At 42.5% G+C, this 20,459-nt stretch overlaps 1 protein-coding gene across 1 annotated transcript; it reads left to right on the top strand.

Annotated features, from left to right (window-relative positions):
* Positions 1-1,031: 1,031 nt before the first annotated feature.
* Positions 1,032-17,551, top strand: LOC311037902 (A disintegrin and metalloproteinase with thrombospondin motifs 1-like; the record flags this gene model as incomplete). The annotated part of the gene is made up of 13 exons (XM_084047198.1): positions 1,032-1,063; positions 1,251-1,430; positions 2,330-2,433; positions 3,933-4,089; positions 6,092-6,278; positions 7,162-7,294; positions 8,152-8,366; positions 8,859-9,101; positions 9,764-9,950; positions 10,668-10,846; positions 12,176-12,351; positions 13,707-13,974; positions 15,860-17,551. The coding sequence occupies 13 exons, from the start codon at positions 1,032-1,034 to the stop codon at positions 16,340-16,342; spliced, it is 2,544 nt and encodes an 847-aa protein (XP_083903324.1). The 3' UTR covers positions 16,343-17,551.
* Between the last annotated feature and the right edge of the window lie 2,908 nt (positions 17,552-20,459).

Raw genomic sequence — 20,459 nt, 5'->3', positions numbered from 1 at the left:
TCAGCAGACTCAAAAGGCTCGAACGGGGGACGGCACAGTGCATCCAGCACCACCGTCAGATCCCAGACTGGGAACAGTGGCCTGTTAACCGGTCTAGCTCTCCTGGCGCCGCAACCGGCGCACTAAGGGATGCTGGCCCACCGTCTTGCCATCGAACGCCTCGTGGCAAGCCGAATGGCCGATAAATACACCTTTACTGCTGAGAAGGATAAATCCCGGGCTAACCTTCTTTGTAGAAAGTGAGAATGCTACACACCGAGGCCTGGAAAGCCATCACCACCGGTGACTGCTCCAGACACCAAGATGCGAACATATTCCATCTAACATCATAAGCATTCCTCGTGGACACGGCCCTCGCGCCCTGAATGGTAGCCACCACGTCAGCGGGGGGGCCACACGAGCTTAAAATTGCCCTCTTCACGGGCCAACCCACAGGTCTAGGTCCTGAGGGCGTCCGTGGGACACCTCGTCCCCTCCCTGCCGCAGCAGGTCCACGAGGACAGGGAGGGCCAGAGGCACGTCTTAAAGGAGCGGAGTTATCTCCGATCTCCACGTGCCCCACGCTGGGACCACCAGCAACACCGACAAACCCAGGAGTCTGATCCTCTCCAACGTAGGAAGGATCAACTCCATTGGCGGGAAGGCATAAAGCAGTTCGCTCGGCCAACTGTGTGCCAAGGCGTCCATGCCCATGGAGCGGTCCCCCGCCTTCACTGAGAAAAAACGAGAACACTTCGCGTTCTCTTCGGAAGCAAACAAATCGACCTGGGGGCGGCCGAACCTACACCATATTTGGTCCGCCACTTTCGGATCGAAAACCACTCTCCGTAACGGAGACCGCCTCTGGACAGCAGGTCCGCTCCGCGGTTCTGTAGGCCCGGCACATGAGACGCCTGTATGGATGCGAGTCGTGAGTCGCACCATAGCGTCATCTGCGCGCTAGACCGTCCAACACGAAATCACAGCTCCTATACTGACCCCCTGGGACAGAAAGGTTGCTCGTGACCATGGTCTGAGTGCCTCCATGCACCATGGAGACACCGTCACTGAGCGACGACCTGAGGTGGGCGGGATCCGAAGAGCCCTCAGCCACCTCTGAGCAGGTCCCATGTAGAGCCTGCCTTAGCGGATTAAGTGAGTGGCCGAAGCCAGAAGACCCACCGCTTAAATGCATTGTTTGTAAGTAACTTGACGCCCCTGGCGGAAAGACCTCACAAAGCCAAAACGCTGTCTATCCTCTCCTTGGATAGGCGTGCCCTGAGCGTGTTCGAGTCCAGCGAGATCCCCAAGAAGGTGGCCCGCTGGGACAGAACCAGAACGCTCATCTGGGCGTTGATTGTGAAACCCAGTGACGTCAGGTGGGAGATGGCCACGGTCGTGTGCCGCGCCACCTCCCACTCCGAGCCCGCGGCTATTAACCAGACGTCGATGTAGGTCGACAGACGGATTCCCTGTCTCCGTAGTGGAGCAATGGCCGCATTGGTACACTTTACGAACACCCGCGGGCTCAACGACATACCAAAAGGGAGAACCATGTACTCGTACACTTCCCCTTTGTAGCCGAAGTGCAGGAAATTTCTGTGTGGAGGCCAGATTGGAACGTGGAGGCAAGCAACCTAGAGGTCGATGCCCGTCCACCAGTGCCCCTGACGTACCGTTCGCAACGGCTTCACGGTCGTCAACATTGAAAAGGAACCCATTAGGCACTTGTTGAGGCCCTTCAGATTCAGAGAGGGCCGTAGTTACTTTGCAGATATAAATTATCACATTATAAAACATACAGTAACCACTTTAGCCCTATTTTATACCTATAGGCTATTAGAAAAAAAGCTGATCTACAAGCTCACACCAGCTATTTTCAAACATTTTAGTACTTTTACTTTTGGTACTTTTGAATTCTGGACTTTTACTTGCAACAGAGTATTTCTATATAGTGCAGTATTGATACTTTTACTTAAGTAAAACATTTTGAGTACTTTTTCTGCCACTGCACGAAAGTGTCACGATAAGTCAATGACAGTCAGGGCGTACTATAGGGAGGTTTCCTGTTAGTAAACATTGAGAGGAATATGACCGCGCAGCTGCGGGGGGAAGCCTATGGGTGCGTTTGGAAATTACGCACCGGAGCACACTCGCCTATTAGTTTGTATTGGCCAGTGCGCTCACTGCCGCTCAGGGCTATATTTTCGAACGCGCCTTTCCCCCACTGACCCCCAGGCATGCGCAGATTGCGCATTCTGCTCTGTGATGACGTCGCGCGGAAATCCGTCTATAAAGCAGGGTGCACGGTAAGAGTTAATGTACAATCGGAGCTGCCTTTTACGCACAGTGGACGCGAGGAGGAGGAGGAGGAGGAGGAGGAGGAGACAGCTCCACTAGCCTCCAGGGGAAAGAAAGAAAGAGGGGGAGTGAATGAGGGGAGGTTGCAGAGTGGTGGGGCAGGGCAGAGCCGACACTGTGTTAAACCCACCGCCTGGTACTACTAAGTAGCCTTAAAGGAGTTCTTAATGCCGCAGACTAGAGAGACTAGCACCACTAGCTCACTGTTTACCCTGTTAAGAAGGATTTTCTCCTCTCTCTCTCGCTCTCTCGCTCTCTCGCTCTCTCGCTCTCTCTCGCTCTCTCTCTCTGTCTCTCTCTCATAACGTTGCCCTGCACAGAAGGGTCATTTTTAGGAATGTAGCAGAAGGGAGGGGCCGGGGGATGGAGGGGGTATAGGGCTACCCTTGGAGTGACGCTGAGTCATGGTGGAAGAAGTGCAATGATTTATTTAACCTATAGCACGTGGTTCTCCCACTTTTTCATGTCAAGGACCCCTAAATTATTGTGTATTTGGCTGCGGACCCCCCATCTCAAAACATTTTTTTTGTGCCAGGTCAAAATATTTGACAAAAAAAAACAATAGTTTTTTGAAGTGTTTAAACTGATTTTGATCCCCCTCAAGGACCCCTGGGGGTCTCCATACCTCACTTTGAGAGCCCCCTCCCTAAATAAAAGTAGCAATACCACAATGTAGCAATAACCCTCTCTTATAAATACAAGTCCTGTATTCAAAATTATATTTGAGGGAAAGTACAACAGTATTGGCATCAAAATATACTCACGGTACCAAAGTAAACGTAGTTATCATGCATAATGTCCTATTTCACCATTTCTTTAATTAATTTTTCAAAAGTATAGCAGATCTACAAGCTCACACATCGCAACACGTTGGGAGGTATTGTCCTCACAAGTTCCAACAGCTAAGAATAAAATAGGGCTTCAGTGATTAATGTATGTTTTGCATTAATTAATTAAGGAGTAGAACAGTGGGTCTCAAAGTGTGGTCCAGGTACCCTCATGGTTCCTTGGGGGGTTTCCATACGTCCCCCTACACACGGGTGTATAACTCTTGAGAGTGTGCTGATGGAACCAAATGGACGTGTGAGGGTCCATTGCCAGTCAGTGGTGCCAGTCAGTGGTGGAAAGTAACAAAGTACATGTACTCAAGTACTGTACTTCAGTACAATTTTGAGGTATTTGTACTTTACTTGAGTATTTCCAATTTCAAATACTTGTATTTATATTGTGCTTTTACTCCACTACAATTTTTTGAAAACTTCAGTTACTTTGCAGATATAAAATATGATATTATAAAACATACATTGACCACTTTAGTCCTATAACACCAGACTTTTACCTGTAACAGAGTACTCCTACATTGCAGTATACTTTTACTTAAGTAAAACATTTGAGTATACTTTTTCCACCACTGCTGTCAGTTATGGGGGTCCTTGAAATACATTGAGAGAAAAAAATACATTGAGAATGAGAACCATTGGAGTAGAAGCGTGACAAATCAACACACGGAAAGTGCCTCAGAGTTATGCTCAAGTCCAGTACTCGAGTGAAAATACTTAAATACCCCCTCTCTCTCTCTCCCATTCCTCCAGCCTCCCATCAGAGGACCAGGCGTTTCGTGTCCACCCCACGGTACCTGGAGATCATGATCGTGGCCGACCAGTCCATGGCCGAATTTCACAGTGCCGGGCTCAAGCCGTACCTCCTCACCGTCATGGCCGTGGCGTCGCGCCTGTACCGCCACCCCAGGTAGGCGTTGACTTAAAGAGGTGGTGCCATGGTTTTGCACTTTTTCTGTTTTTCATGTGTCTATGAGGTTGATAGAACTTCATTAAGGCCCCCGCTGGTGGTTTTATGGTGTTTCATGTCTTCTCTGACTATTTGGAGTTTTTTCCTGGAGGCTGAAACCTTGAGAGTCAAACGTGCCAATCCAAAAACAGGGGCATAGTGACATCACAGAGCCCCCAAAAAACATACCCTCCCCCTCATTATCATAACACAACAGGTGTGGGCATGACGGGGGAGGGACTAGGACAGGTGGGTGGTGCTAAGGTGGTGGAGGAGGTGCTAAGGTGAGAACCAGGCATACTTAATGAACTGGAGGCGTGTCCACATAAAAACATTTTTTTTAACAATTTCTGCACACTTTTTTTTTTTTTTTTTAAATCCTTACATAATAATAATACCTTATGATCAGGTTTTAGGGTTGAAAAATATCATGGCACTCCATCTTTAAACCCAGGGGCTCCCCAAACCTTTTTAACAGCGAAAGTAGCAGATCTGCAATAAAGCTCTCGGAGCTTGCATCTCGGCAGTTTTCACACATTTGTTTTTATTTTCAGAAATCCCTTAGAAATCTGCCAATGTATTACTCTGCCTGATAGGACATGTGGGAAAAAAAAACCCTAATGTTCATCAAAACAAAACGTGTAATATTAATTAACCCATTAAGACCAGGAAAGCATCTGTCATTTTAGATTTGAACCTTCTACTTTTGGCTATTAAAAAATAGCAGACATACAAGCTCATAGCGCGGCACCAAGTGCCGCGCTATGAACTTGTAGATCTGCTATTTTTTGAAAAATTGTGCAAAGTTAACATTTGTAACTCAAATCTTTGCATCTGGGGATTCTACAAATGTACACATTTTTTTTACAAAATGATATGTATTTGGCCGGCCGCGGACCCCCATCTCAAAATATGTTGTTCAAGAAGCAAAGATTTGAGTTAAAAATGTTCGCTTTAAAAAATATATATTCAAAGATTTGCACGAAACGTTCACGATTTTTCAAAAATAGCAGATTTTGTATATCTGCTATTTTTTTTAATGGGTTAAAGTAAAATGTCCATCCATCCATCCATACATCCATCCCATAGAGTTAAAAAATAATAGAGAGGGCACCGGATATCCCCTCCCATCCACTTGCATTGAGTTGCTCACCCAGCGCATGAAGCGAATTAACCCCTTCTTCCGGGTTGGAAATGTGGTGGGTGAGGCCTATTTGGGGCCACTGCGCGTCACAGAGGTGTTGCGTTTTGCGTCATAGAGTTTATTTGTGAGCGCGCCGCAGTGGTGGAAAGTAACTAAGTACATTTACTTGAGTACTGTACTTAAGTAGATTTTTGAGGTATTTGTACTTTACTTGAGTATTTCCAATTCCCAATACTCTTACTTCTACTCCACTACATCTCAGAGGCAAATATTGTACTTTTACTCCACTACAATTATTTAAAAACTTTAGTCACTAGTTACTTTTCAGATGTAAATAATGATATAATGAAACATACATTAACCAATTTAACCCTATTTCATACCTAATCTACAAGCTCACAACGCGTCGCATCGCGACGCGTTGTGAGCTTGTAGATCTGCTATTTTCAAATATTTTGTACTTTTACTTTTGATACTTTAAGTACATTTTGATGCCAATACTTTTGTACTTTTACTCAAGTAAATTTTGAATTCTGGACTATAACTTGTAACAGAGTATTTTTATATTCCAGTATTGGTACTTTTACTTAAGTAAAGAATTTGAGTACTTTTTCCACCACTGGCACGCCGGGGCTTGACTCATGAACGAGCACCGTCTACCACCGTTTTCCGCCGACACTGGCCCCATCTGCAGTACCTCAAATGGCCAGCATGTCCATTCCGCTTCAATGAAACCACTGGGTTCTGGGGGCTTGATCCTAAATATGTGCGTCTTTCCTTTTTTTTTTTTTTTTGGTATTGTGTTTCTTGGACTCTTAGCATCCATAACTCCATCAGCCTGGCCGTGGTGAAGCTCTTGGTGGTCTACGAGGAGGAGAAAGGACCCCAGGTGTCGTCCAACGCAGCCCTGACCCTGCGGAACTTCTGCCAGTGGCAGAGACAGCACAACCCTCCCGGAGACCGCCACCCGGAGCACTACGACACGGCGGTTCTGTTCACACGCACGGTAAGGGGCAGTGGTGGGAAAAGTACCCAAATGTTTTTTACTTAAGTAAAAGTATCAATACTGCAATGTAGAAGTACTCTGTTACAAGTAAAAGTCGGGAATTCAAAATTTACTTGAGTAAAAGTACAAAAGCATTGATATCAAAATGTACTTAAAGTACCAAAAGTAAAAGTACTAAAATGTTTGAAAATAGCCTAGGTATAAGATAGGGCTAAAGTGGTTAATGTATGTTTTATAATGTAATATATTTATATCTGCAAAGTAACTAGTAACTCAAGTTTAAAAAATTATTGTAGTGGAGTAAAAGTACTCCGGTAAAGTAAAAGGGGGGGTGGGAGGGGTTTTCAGGCCTTGATATACTTTTAAAAAGAAGGGAATGTCCGCACACAATGAACTTAAAGCGCTCCCATGCTTTATATAACACACAAGAACAATGTTTGTTTGTTTCAAGGGGTTCATCAGGTCTTGATGAAGCATTATTTGTTGAATTATATGTTGAATGTACATTTATGGAGACATACGGGCATTAAAGATGGAATGTTTGGAGTTGGCATCCATGACAGAGATTCATAGGCTAAATGTGAGAATCGCTTAAATAATCTCTGTCAGCCTTGATCCAAGGCTAGATATACTTTGTTGCAGGCGGCATCATGCCCCGAAAATAGCACATCTACAAGCTCACAACCTGTCACAGCGAGACATGTTGTGAGCTTGTAGATCTGCTACTTTCGGTGCACAACACCAACGTGCAACTAAGTAAATCTAGCTTCACAGTGCGGATGAGTGTGTGTGTGTGTGGTTGAGTCAGAGACAATAGAATAAGTCATAATGTAATTTCTCTCTCTCTCTCTCTCTCTCTCTCTCTCTCTCTCTCTGTGGATAGGACCTGTGTGGTGCCCACTCATGTGACACTCTGGGCATGGCAGACGTGGGGACAGTGTGTGACCCTGACAGAAGCTGTTCCATTATTGAGGATGACGGCCTGCAGGCTGCCTTCACTGTGGCTCATGAACTGGGTGAGTGGACCGTTCAAAATGGAACAGGGCCGGTGAAAATACTGATTCAGTTACACATCACCTGTGTTGTTTCAATTAGTTACTAGTTATAGTTACTAGTTGCTGCTGTCCAAAAAACAACTCAACATTATAAAAGTAATGATTTACTTGGGAAACTAACTAACTAACTAAGTATTTTTTGCCTCAATATTAAAAAGAAAAATGTTGTTTTGCTGTGGCGAAAGATGACAACTTAACTTTCATCTATTGTAGCTCACTAGGATGAAAGCTGTACACGCAACAGACTCAACTGTTGATAGCCTATAATAGAAAGCATGTCTTCAACAACATACATTAAAATCAGTCTTTCTATAGGACTGCCTGCCGTATAGACTGGAGCAGACGGACAGACATGGAGGCGCGTTCTTGATCGGGAGCGCGGGGTTCCAGGGGTTCCAGGGGTTCCAGGGGGTTCCCAAATGTGTTAATATAGCATCACAGTCATATTAACCACTTTAACCTTTTATACTTTCGATATTCAACAATAGCAGATGCGCTATGAGCTTGTAGATCTGCTATTTTTTTTTAATCGTGAAAAGTTTTGGAAACCTTTGAATATATATATTTTTAAAGCACATTTGTAACTCAAATCTTTGCTTCTGGGGCGTCCCTGGAACAAAATATTTTGAGATGGGGGGTCCGAGGCCAAATACATATCATTTTGGGGGTCCTTGACATGAAGAAGTTTGAAAACCACTGCCCCTAAAGGTTCAAGGTGATTCCCGGGTCCCTACAGTGCAACGGGCCTATGTTTTCTATTCACACATGTGTAAGAGAGTTACACATTAAGCTAAATATCAAACCTTTTCCCTTTGCAGGCCATGTGTTCAACATGCCTCACGATGATGCTCAGCTGTGTTCCGGTGTGAACGGAGACCACTGGGGGTCTCACATGATGGCGTCCACCCTTTCCAACCTGGACCAATCACAGCCCTGGTCCCCATGCTCCGCCCTCATGGTCACCACCTTCCTGGACAACGGACACGGGCGCTGCCTGCTCGACAAACCCGCCAAACCCCAACCTCTGCCCCAGGTTAGTAGAGATTTAGTCATTGTATTCGTTTGTATTCGTATTTCATTTCAGACTCACTTGTCTTCAACTTCAGTTTAAGGTTTGCTGGTGTGATTTAGTTCGTATTAGTCGTAGGGTTAGTTTTGTTTTTTGTATATATTTTTTGAAATATGGGCTAGTCAGGGGCGAGATTCAAAAAGGTTCGAAAAATAGTAATAAATAGCAGATCTACAAGGGCTTAAAACTGACACAGCTCAAATATTATAGATACAATATCCAGTCAAAATATTAGGCTCATGTATGAAATATATTTAAAAAAAGACTAAAACTATGGACATTCTCTCTATGATTTTAGTCAGTTCTAGTAATAATTCAGTTAGTAGTTGTTCTGTAAAGCTTTATTTTTACTTCAGTTAACACAAATTTGTAGTATTATGTGTTTCGATTCTCAGTTTAATTATTTCATAATTTTCTGTTAACTATAATAACTGTCTGTCTCCGCCCCTTTTCAAGGCTCTCCCAGGCGTTTCATACGACGCGGACCGCCAGTGTCGCCTGACGTTCGGCGAGGAATCGCAGCACTGTCCGGACCTGAGCAGCACGTGCGCGGCGCTCTGGTGCACAGTGACCACCACCAACGGCCTGCTGGTCTGCCAGACCAAGAACTTCCCCTGGGCCGACGGAACGGCGTGCGGACACGACAGCTACTGTCTGGCTGGACAGTGCCTGACCAAGAGCCAGGCTGCCAAGCACCAGGTAAGCAGCTGGCGGGGTTTTGGGATGTCACGACAACCGTCAAACCGAAAGCCAGAGAATGTCCCTACGTTCGTAGAGGCACTCGATTGAATTTTTAAAAATCAGTTTATTACAATAGGCTCTATGCACAGCAGCCAAATTGGAAAGAAATTGGGCCAGGTGTTACCAATGATACTAATGAAGGCTCTGTTCCGTTCAGTGTATAGCACAGTGGTTCTCAAACGTTTTTAATTTGAAGGACCCCCATAACTCTGAGAGTGTACAAATGGAACCAAATGGACCCGTAAGGGTTACACATTGGCCCCTTACAGAGTTATACACACCCGTAAGGGGGCATTGGAACCCCCCCAAGGAACCATGAGGGTCCCTGGACCACACTTTGAGACCCACTGGTGTAGCAGAGTGTTTCCAGTGAGCCAACATGCACAATATCAGCACCCTAACTCTGTTTGACCAGAATGGAACAGAGCCTTCATTAGTATCATTGGTAACACCTGTGAAGGAAGTAAGGAAGAGGCCCGATTTCTTTCCAGTATGGCTGCTGTGCATAGAGCCTATTGGGATCAATCGTTGATGAATTCCAGAAATGGATATATTATGAGTGTTTACCAGGCTGGTATAATGTGGTCACTATAACGTGATTGTTGTTGCTGTCCTTTCAGACTGCAGTGAATGGTGGATGGGGGGTGTGGGGTCCATGGGGGGACTGCTCTCGGACCTGTGGCGGGGGGGTACAGTACTCCTTCAGAGACTGTGACAGCCCCCTTCCCCGGAACGGCGGCAAGTACTGCGAAGGCAAGAGGATCCAATATCGCTCCTGCAACACGGAACTCTGTCCCGATACCAACGGTAAGAGAAGCACTTTACCTTCAGTTGGACCTTTTTAACCCGTTGTACTATGTACCGTCAATAAAATATTAAATTCGATTCGATTTAATGAAAATTATCACTTACCCCACCCTTAACCCACTCAAACCGGGAATGCATCTGTGTAACCACTTTAAACATATTTTATACTTTGGCTATTCTAAAGAAAAATCTTGAGCATTTGTGCAAATATTTGAATGTCTATATATTTTTAAAGCGAACATTTTTAACTCAAATCTTTGCTTCTGGGGGTCCCTGGAACAACATTTTGAGTCCTTGACATGAAAAAAGTTTGAGAACCACTGATATTATAGCAACGTAACAAATGAAAAAAACTGTTTTCTGGGGATTCTTTAATGTCTTCTAAATCCTAGAAGACATTAAAGAATCCCCAGAAGCAAAGCTTTGAGTTAAAAATGTTCGCTTTAAAAAACATAAATATTCAAATATTTGCACACATTTTCACAATTTTTCAAAAAATAGCAGATCTATACGTGCTTGCACATCTGCTATTTTTGAATAGCCAAAGAAATCTGAAAATGACACAGATGCATTCCCGGTCTTAATGGGTTAACTGCTAATCATCAGCTTTTATGTACAAGTGTGGTATTTGGTTTTACTTGTCAACACAAAGTTTTAGGCTGAACTAGCAGGGAATCTAACCCCTCTCTCTGTCTCTCTCTCTCCGTCTGTCCACAGGTCTGTCCTTTCGGGAGGAACAGTGTTTGGCCCATAATGAAATGTCCTCCCAGATGTCCTTCGGCTCAGGGGACGGGGTGGAGTGGGTGCCCAAGTATGCCGGCGTGTCCCCCAAAGACCGCTGCAAGCTGGTCTGCCGGGCCAAGGGCACCGGATACTTCTTTGTACTCAAGTCTAAGGTGAGGGCCGTGGTGGAAAGTAACTAAGTCAATTTACTCACTGGGCAAACTTAAAACCGAACAGCAAAATTTATTGATTATCAAACTATCAAAAACCAATCATGTGCATGGTCCTTTTCTTCTCAGGGTTGTGGTTTGTCTATGAGCCATTAATGGACAGTAATGATGAAGTTCATTTACTTGAGTATACTGTAAAGCTTATGCATTTCACTCCATTACATTTCAAAGACTAATATTGCTTTTGACACCACTTTCTTTTAGGAAGGGACCAAAATGTACAAAATAAAAATATTTCAAAAAGTCTAGTGAAAATAGACAATCCAAAAGCTCCCTTATAGATTGTCTATTTAAAAAACAAAAGTGGGATCATTTCTCCATTGCAATACAGCAATTTGTACTTTTGAATACTTAGGTAATTTAAAAGCAACTACTCCAGTACTTAGTAAATTTGACTGAGAAACTTTCACTTGTGGTTGAGACCAATTTGACCAGGAGTGTCTATACTTTAGGTTGAGTACTTTGTCCACCACTGGTAATATCTCCTAAACATTGGCGTATCACCTTGACACACAGCCTTAAGCACGTTCTTCTTGCAGAAGAGTGTCTGCTTTCACTCTTATGTAACTGCTTCAGCAGTGGTGGAATGTAACAGTGCATGCTGTAATGAAGTAACATTTTGAGGTACAGTTACTCTGCTAGATTATTTATATGTTTTGATACCTTAAACTTCTACTCTACTACTTCTGAGAGGCAGACATTGTACTTTTTACTCCATGGCAATTACTTGACAACTTTAGTGCAGTTCTGGATTATTATTACAAAACACTTAAGCCCTATTTTATAATTCAGCTATTTGAAAATAGCTTATTTGTAAGCTTGTGAGCTTGTAGATCAGCTATTTTTTTAAAGAAATTGATACATTTTTATCGTAGTGCATACCTTGGTTCTGTAAGTGTACTCTGATGCCAATAGTTTGGTACTTTTACTCAAGTCAAAATTTTAATACAATACTTTTTCATGTAAGGGCGCGCTCCCACCACACTTTTATTTTACCTCTGGGGTGGAATCTGCCAATGCTTTGTCAATGCAAATCCATGGATTCATGGTCTTTCCAAGAATCCACGCATTTGCATTGACAAAGCATTGGCAGATTCCGCCCCAGAGGTAAAATAAAAGTGCGGTGGGAGCGCGCCCTAACAGAGTATTTCTTCATTGTGTTATTGCTACTTTTACTCACTTCAAAAGTACTTTTCCACCACTGCTGTTATACAACCGCTTCAGTAGACAGAGCTCTTAATGTTTCTTCTCATGTGTCTGTGCTGCCCTCAGGTGGCGGATGGGACACCCTGCAGTCCAGACTCCACTTCAGTGTGTGTTCAGGGCCAGTGTGTCAAGGCAGGGTGTGATCGTGTCATCGGATCCACACGGCGCTTCGATAAGTGTGGCTTGTGTGGAGGAGATGGATCCACCTGCAAGAAAGTGTCTGGATCACTAGAGCGCGCACGGTAAGAATACTGAATATAAACAGCTTTATGTGTTAATTATAATACAATGGATTACATTTTATCACTGTTCCAAGTAAAAGTCGTATGTCTTAAATTTTGCTTGAGTAAAAGTACAAAGCTATTGTAATCTAAATATACTTACACTGCGAATGCACTAGTTTTTCAAAGGTTTTTCAAGAATTGAATTATTTAGAAAATAGCCAATTTACAAGCTGAAAACGCATCACTTTGTGACATGTTGTCAACTTGCAGATCTGTTATTTTTCGAATAGCCGGAGTATAAAATAGCGCTTATTGGCTTAATGAGTTAATGTATGTTTTGTAATCACAGGTTAACAGGTGTAAAACAGTGGGTGAAATATGTTTTTGTGCAAGCTCCATCGTTTTGATTGTTTCCAGAAAAGAGAAATAAGAGAGAAGAGGGGGGGGGGGGGGGGGGACAAGGGAATTGAAAAAAGAAGGAATAAAAAAAAGAGACACAGCATATCTACTTATTTACACATAGCATATGCATCCAAAAACATGTATGTACATACATTTGCAAAGTATCTTGTAGCTAGAGTTTTCAAATAATGATAGTGTAGTAAAAAGTACAATATTTTCCTCTGTGATGTAGTGGAGTAGAAGTATAACGTGCTAAAATGAATGGACATACTCATGTATCACAACATTTGAAGCAGCCTACTTGAGTACATTTACTACTTTCCACCACTGATTGGAATGAATGCGTTCCATCAAAAACGTACAGCTAGATTTTCATATTTTCAAGATAAACTTTTCATAATCAACATTTAGTTTAATTCAATCTAATGGCTACTTAAATACAATTGTGTAAAGTAACTAACTACATTTACTCATTTACTCATACCTAATTTTGAGGTACTTTAGCTTTACTCGAGTATTTCCAATTGTCTATACTTTTACTTCTAGTTACTTTGCAGATATAAATGATTATGTTATAAAACATACATTAACCACTTTAGCCCTGTTTTATACCTAGGCTATTTGAAAATAGCAGATCTACAAGCTCACAATGTGTCACATCGCGACGCGTTGGGAGCTTGTAGATCTGCTATTTTCAAACATTGTAGTACTTTTACTTTTGGTACACATTTTGATACCAATACTGTTGTCCTTTTACTCAAGTAAATGTTTTATTCCGGACTTTTACCTGTAACAGAGTACTTCTACATTGCAGTATTGATACTTTTACTGAAGTAAAACATTTGAGTACTTTTTTCCACCACTGATTGTATAACATTATATCAAAATCAATATATAGCTATAATAAATATTATACATAAAGTAAAATCTTCATGTCTAAGTTTGACCCTTCTGTGTTGCCGTCCCTCCAGGCCAGGTTACCAGGACGTGGTCACCATCCCGGCGGGCGCCACCCACCTGGACGTCAAGCAGCGAGCCCCCGGCAACGGTCGCCATGACAACAGCTACCTGGCGGTGCGTCGGCAGGACGGCGGCTACCTGCTGAACGGTGACTACAAGCTGATGACCCTGGAGACCGACATCGCCCTGAAGGGGGCGCTGCTCCGCTACAGCGGATCGTCTGCTGCACTCGAGCGTCTGCGCAGCTTCTCTCCGCTCCCCGAGGCCATCACCATACAGGTCAGTGCTGGTGAATGTACTCGGATATGTCTTACTTAAGTACAGTGGTGGAAAAAGTACTCAAATGTTTTACCGGAGTAAAAGTATCAATACTGCAATGTAGAAGTGCTCTGTTACGAGGAAAAGTCAGGAATTCAAAATTGACTTGAGTAAAAGTACAAAAGTATTACAAAATGTACTTTAAGCACCAAAAGTAAAAGTACTAAAATGTTTGAACATAGCAGATCAACAAGCTCACAACGCGACACGTTGTGAGCTTGTAGATCTGCTTTTTTCAAATAGCCTAGGTATAAAATAGGGCTAAAGTGTTTAATGTATGTTTTATAATGTAATAATGTATATCTTCAAAGTACGTTTTCAACTAATTGTAGTGGAGTAAAAGTACAATATTTGCCACTGAGTTGTAGTGGAGTAGAAGTAAAAGTATTGAAAATTGGAAATACTCCAGTAATACAAAAGTACCTCAAAATTGTACTTAATTAAAGTACTTGAGTAAATGTTATTTGTTACTTTACACCACTGCTTAAGTAGAAATCTCTTAAAGTGGTTCTCAAGCGTTTTCGTGTCAAGGACCCCCAAATAGACATGTATTTAGCCACGGACCCCCATCGGAAAATGTTTTGCGCCAGAAGAGAAGAAATTCAAACATATTCAACATTTTCGGAATTCTTGAATAGCCAATGTATAAGTGGATATTAACCTATTGTTTTGGGAACCCCCTGGAAACCCTCCAAGGACTCCTGGGGGTCCCCGGACCCTACTTTGAGAACCACTGCTGTAGTCAATGATGGAAGTACTCATATTTTTTACAAATTTTTACTGAAACTTTGTTAGTAAAAGTAGCAATACCACAATGTAAATAATATGTTACGTGTGTAAGTACTAAAGTATTGCAAAACATACAATTTTTTTTTTTTTTACATTTTTCTCTCTCTCTCTCTAAAATAGCCGAGCTACAAGCTCACATGTCACAATACAAGCTTGTATCTAAATCTATAAAGTAACTTGTAACTAAAACTGAGTGAAAAAGAGAAAAAGTTAAAAAGTACAATGAGCTGTAGTGAAGTAGAAGTAACTAAAAATGATATGAAACGTGTAATAAATTGTCATTTAGATTGCATGTTATTTAGACTCAAAATAGTTTCACTACAAAGTACCACCGATTGACTCCAAATGGCCTGAAACGTGCTCCTAACAGGTTTTTGTGTGGTCCATTTTGGTGAAAAGATAAAAAATAAAAAAAGGAATTCTGAAAAATAAATAAATTGAGAAACAGATAATTCTGGAAAAAAATAATCAGAATAGTTTTTTTTGGGATAAAAACTAATTTTGGGGAAAAATAAACGGGGAAAAAAATACAAAAAGAAACCCAGGGGTCCCCCCTGGGTTGGAATGGGGGACAAAAAAGGGGGCGTGACTATGTGGTTTTGCCGATTACGTCGCCATAGTAAAGCGAAACGGCGAAAAAACAATAGCCTGGTCGTTGCGCATGTTTTGTTGTATACATTGCCGCGGACCTTTTCAACCGTGTGGGAGGAGTAGCATTTGGGGCGCCGCGTGCAGCCAAAAAAATTATTTTTTTGCGAATAACGTCGCAATGGTAATGCGTTTATTCCCGAGCACATCATACCCGGCCAAGCCGCATGTTTTGATGTATATATTGGCGGGGTTGTGTAAACGGTGCGGCAGTTATGGTCAATCGAATTTTGCAAGGAAAAATAAATATGTATTAATAAGTATGGCGGATTACAATAAGTGTTTTGCCATTACATGGCAGGCACACTTAATTAAAAATGGACAGTCAGTGTAGCCTATACCTCAACATTGTGCTGAAGTATCGTACTCGAGTAAATGTACTTATTGACTCTCCACCCTTGGTCTCCAGGTGCTGTCTGTGGGCGACTCCCCGAGACCTCGCGTCAAGTTCAGCTACTTCGCTCCCAGACCTGCCGGCAGCAACAACGGCGCCAACTCCAACTCCAACGGCGGGGGGCGCCGCCCGTCCATCAACGCCATCCGCGAGGTGGGAGGGGCCGAGTGGACGCTGCGGGAGTGGGGGCCGTGCTCGCAGAGCTGCGGCGGAGGCACGCAGCAGCGTGAGGTGGCGTGTTCCGACCCGCAGGGCCGCCCGTCCGCCGACTGCCCTGAGGAGCTGCGGCCACTGGTGTCGCGGGAGTGCGCCTCGCACCCGTGCCCCTCCTGGCTCCTGGGGGAGTGGTCGGCCTGTTCCAAGACGTGCGGGCGGGGCTTCCGCAAGCGGCCGCTGCGCTGCATGGGCCACGAGGGACGCACGCTGACGCACGACAGCTGCGACCCCAAAGACCGGCCCCGGCCGTTGCTGGACTTGTGCAATCAGGGCGCTTGCTAAAGAACTGTGCCTCACAAAACGTTTTCACGTCACAAACCGTCCAAATTCAACATGTATTTGACCCCCGTCTGAAAAGATGCTGTGCAAGGGACCCCGAGAAGAGAAGATTTGTGTTTTCAGTAGCCCTTCTACAAGCTCACAACGCGCCGCGATGCAATTCATTGTGTGTTTGTAGAAAAGCCAAAGTACATAAACAGGGATAAAACTGATTTTGATGCTACAGTATATGAACTCACTTTGATGGGGATCCCCTAGAATCCAGATGCAATCAGGGCGCTTGCTAAGGACATCGGTCTAACGTTTCTCATCAAACCACCTCCATTGTGTCAAGACGATCAGATCTTCTCCATTCACGGCCTCCCAGTCGAAAGTGGACAGCCATTATTCTTGCCACAGACTTGTTCCTTTTTTTTGGGGTCAAGTGAAAGTCATATTGCGTGGCCTGGCGTCACCTGGCTGTGAAGATGTAGAACTGCAGCCAGACTGCAGTGACATGGACAATGCTGCTTTCAGTGCCAATGTCATGTGTGTGTGTGTGTGTGTGTGTGTGTGTGTGTGTGTGTGTGTGTGTGTGTGTGTGTGTGTGTGTGTGTGTGTGTGTGTGTGTGTGTGTGTGTGTGTGTGTGTGTGTGTGTGTGTGTGTGTGTGGTTTGTCCAAGCTGGGCTGGACAGATACAATCAGCATAGTATGTATAGTTTTGCTTGGTTGCGCGTAAGTGTCAAACACAGAAAATAGAAGATCTACAAGTTCACAACACGTGCTGCAATGCCTTGTGAGGTTGCAGATCTGTAATTGTCGGTGCGCAACACCAACACGCAACCAAAGAATAGATCAAGGTGTTCTGACCATAGTCCAAAGAGGTGTACGTGTGTGTGCTCGCACGCGCACGTGTGTGTGTGTGTGTGTGTGTGTCCATCTAATGCTTCATAAGGAAGTTTCTCCTACCTTCTGCGAAGGTGCATTTATTTCTTGATTTCTTTTTTATTTTGTACAGAATATTCAAACACTATTTATTTTTGTACAGCCTGTTAAACATAATCATGTGGCTTTTTTTAAGGAAAAAAAGATATAATTTTGTTATTTGTCATTTGTTTAATGTCACCACAGAAGGAAGTAGAGTATATAGAGTATTTATACATTATTATATATATAGATATATATATATTATGGTCCTTTGGTTCATGAATAAAGTTTCACATTGAACTGTGCATGCATTGTGTCTTGTGTGATATGTCGTATGTGCATCGATGTCCGTACTGCAAATAAAATATATGTTTCACATGGAACAATTTATAAATATGTCCAATGAAAAAAAAGTTTTTTGAAAATGTACAAAACATGGCCAAAGAAATCTATGAAATGTAATAATAATAATAATAATAATAATAATAATAATAATAATTAGTAGCAGTAATAGTAAAATATAAAATAGTAAAAATAGTAAATAGTATAGATTCCAAGCTCTCATTTAAGATTCATGTGGAGCACCTTACCAAAAAGAACTAAGAGGACAGATTGGTTTCCTCTACAGAAACAGGCGCTGTTTTTCTTTTTCCATGCAGCAAAAAAACTGTTATTCAATCTGTCATAATGTCTGTGTTTGACTATACGGTGATGTGCTGTACATGCATGCTTCAATCTCCACACTGAAGCCTCTTGAAGCAGTCTACCACAGTGCCCTACGTTTTATCACTGGTGATGATTATCTCACCCATCAATGTATTTTATATCAGTGGTTCTCAACCAGTGGTCCGGGGACCCCCAGTGGTCCTTGAGGGGGTTCCAGGGGGGTCCCCAGCCAAATTAATAGTTAGAAACCAAATTGACCCTTATGTGTCTGTAACTCTGAGAGTGTACAAATGGAACCAAATGGACCCTGACGGGTCCATTTGGTTCCATTTGTACACTCTCAGAGTTACATGAACACTAATGATGATGATACTTCAGTGTAGATTGGGACCCCCAAGAAAATAAAATGGTTGAGTCCCTGGTATATCTTTTCAAATGGGGGTCCCTGGGCTAATATGTGTCAATTTGGTGGTCCTTGACACGAAAAAGGTTGAAAACCACTGTTCTATATGATAAAGTGGGTTGGCCATCTCTCGCAGTTCGTAGAGAGCAACATTGTATTTTATTAATTTATAAGGCCTTGTGTGGTAAGCTTCCTTTGTACCTATCTTCGCTTTTAGAACCAAAGGTTACTGGAAATTCAACACGTTCACAAACACACATTAGATATACCAGTCCACGTAAGAGCAGTGAACAATTGTCCTAAAATACTGAATCAGTTTTTTTAATTTAATCACCGGCAAGAGCATGTTAATATTACAACACCAACAAGTAAAAGAAAGTTAGTCATTTCATATCACAGTCACATTCTAATAAGGCAACACACCTGTTTGTTAGAGAGGCACAAAACTAAAACGACAACATCAGTGATCAGTGAGAATAAAGGTTTACACCACTATAAATCTATAAATATAGATTGAGGCGTTGTGAGCTTGAAGATTGGCTATTTTGTACAAATGTTTGCCTCTTTCTTATATTATTTGACAATTTGGCCAATTCATGTTTGACCAGTTTTTATAGTTGATTATTTTTTATGCTGTAATGATGTTTTTCTTTTCTCTCTTACTTTTTGGGGGGTATTAAAAAGGTCTTAAAAGTCCTTAAATTGTCACTTCACTGACATCTGGGGACCCCCCCCCCCCCCCCCCCCCCCCGCCCCCTGGGGGTCTCGACCCACAGGTTGAGAGAACCACTGCCCTGGGAAGCAGGGAGGGGCGGGGCTATTTAAGTACTATGATTGTCGCCCTTCCCCCCCTCTCTCACACACTCACACACTGCACCAGCAGCAAACACAAATGTGTGTTAGAACAAACTAACAAACTTTCAAACAAAGCTCTGTACTTTCAATACAAATACACAACTGATAATGTAACATAACTCTACATGGATGTAGAGTTATCAGTGTTTTTACCAGGCTGGTGAAAAAAAAGCTGCTAAAACACACTGTGTGACCAGACTGTGAAAACATTACCTCCATCCAGACCAAACAAGTGAGTTCTCTACATGTGTGTTAGCTACTTAGCTTAACTAATTAACTGCTCAGCATTAAGGAATTGATGAAATTGCATGTAATTTCACTTTTGTTTGACATGGTAAAAAGCAGTGGTGGAAAACGTTTTCAAATCTTTTACTTAAGTATAAGTATCAATACTGCAATGCAGAGGTACTCTGTAACAAGTATAAGTCCTGAATTCAAAATTTACTTGAGTAAAAGTACAAAACTATTGGTATCAAAATGTACTTCAAATACCAGAAGTAAAAGTACTCAAATGTTTGAAAATGGCAGTTCTACAAGCTCAACACGTTTTGAGCTTGTAGATCTGCTATTTTCAAATAGCCTATGTATACATTAGGGTTCAAGTGTTTAATGTATGTTTTATAATGTAATGTATATCTGAAAAATAACTAGTAAATAAAGTTTTCAAATAATTGTAGTGGATTAAAAGTACAACATTTGCCTCTGAGATGTAGTGGAGTAGAAGTAAAAGTATAGACAATTGGAAATACTCCAGTAAAGAAAAAGTACCTCAAAATTGTACTTGAGTACAGTACTTGAGTAAATGTGCTTTAGTTACTTTACACCACTGGTAAAAAGCAACAACGGGTCAGGATGAAGCATTTCTGTGTGTGAAGTGAATATGAGTTGTTTGTTTTAGCCCTGAAACATGACTGTCATATCATGACAGTCATGGATGAACTTCAACCTGCTGTTTGCACTTTCTCCATTACAGTCTGTATATCTACATAAACGTTTCGATTTCAAATATAAAGTGCTGACCTCATGGCCATGTATGTTATAATTGTGTACGGGCCCTCAGAAATACCGGTATCTTCCTTATTGTTTAATAAGGAGCATTTTAATCCGAGTGGTGGCCATTTTCTCCGTCTTTTGGCCATATGCTTTAAACCACGCTACCCTATCGGTTGGGAGGTGTATTGCACTCTGCTACATTACAACTCTATGAAGAAAATGGCCACCAATCGGATTAAAATGCTTTTTATTGAACAATACGGAAGATACGGGTACTTCTGAGGGCCCGTACAGAA

This window comes from Gymnoscopelus microlampas (assembly GCF_963454915.1).
Source record: "Gymnoscopelus microlampas genome assembly, chromosome: 21".
Taxonomy (NCBI): Eukaryota; Metazoa; Chordata; class Actinopteri; order Myctophiformes; family Myctophidae; genus Gymnoscopelus; species Gymnoscopelus microlampas.
Note: the sequence above shows the minus strand (reverse complement) of the source record. Positions and strands in the feature narration are given on the sequence as shown.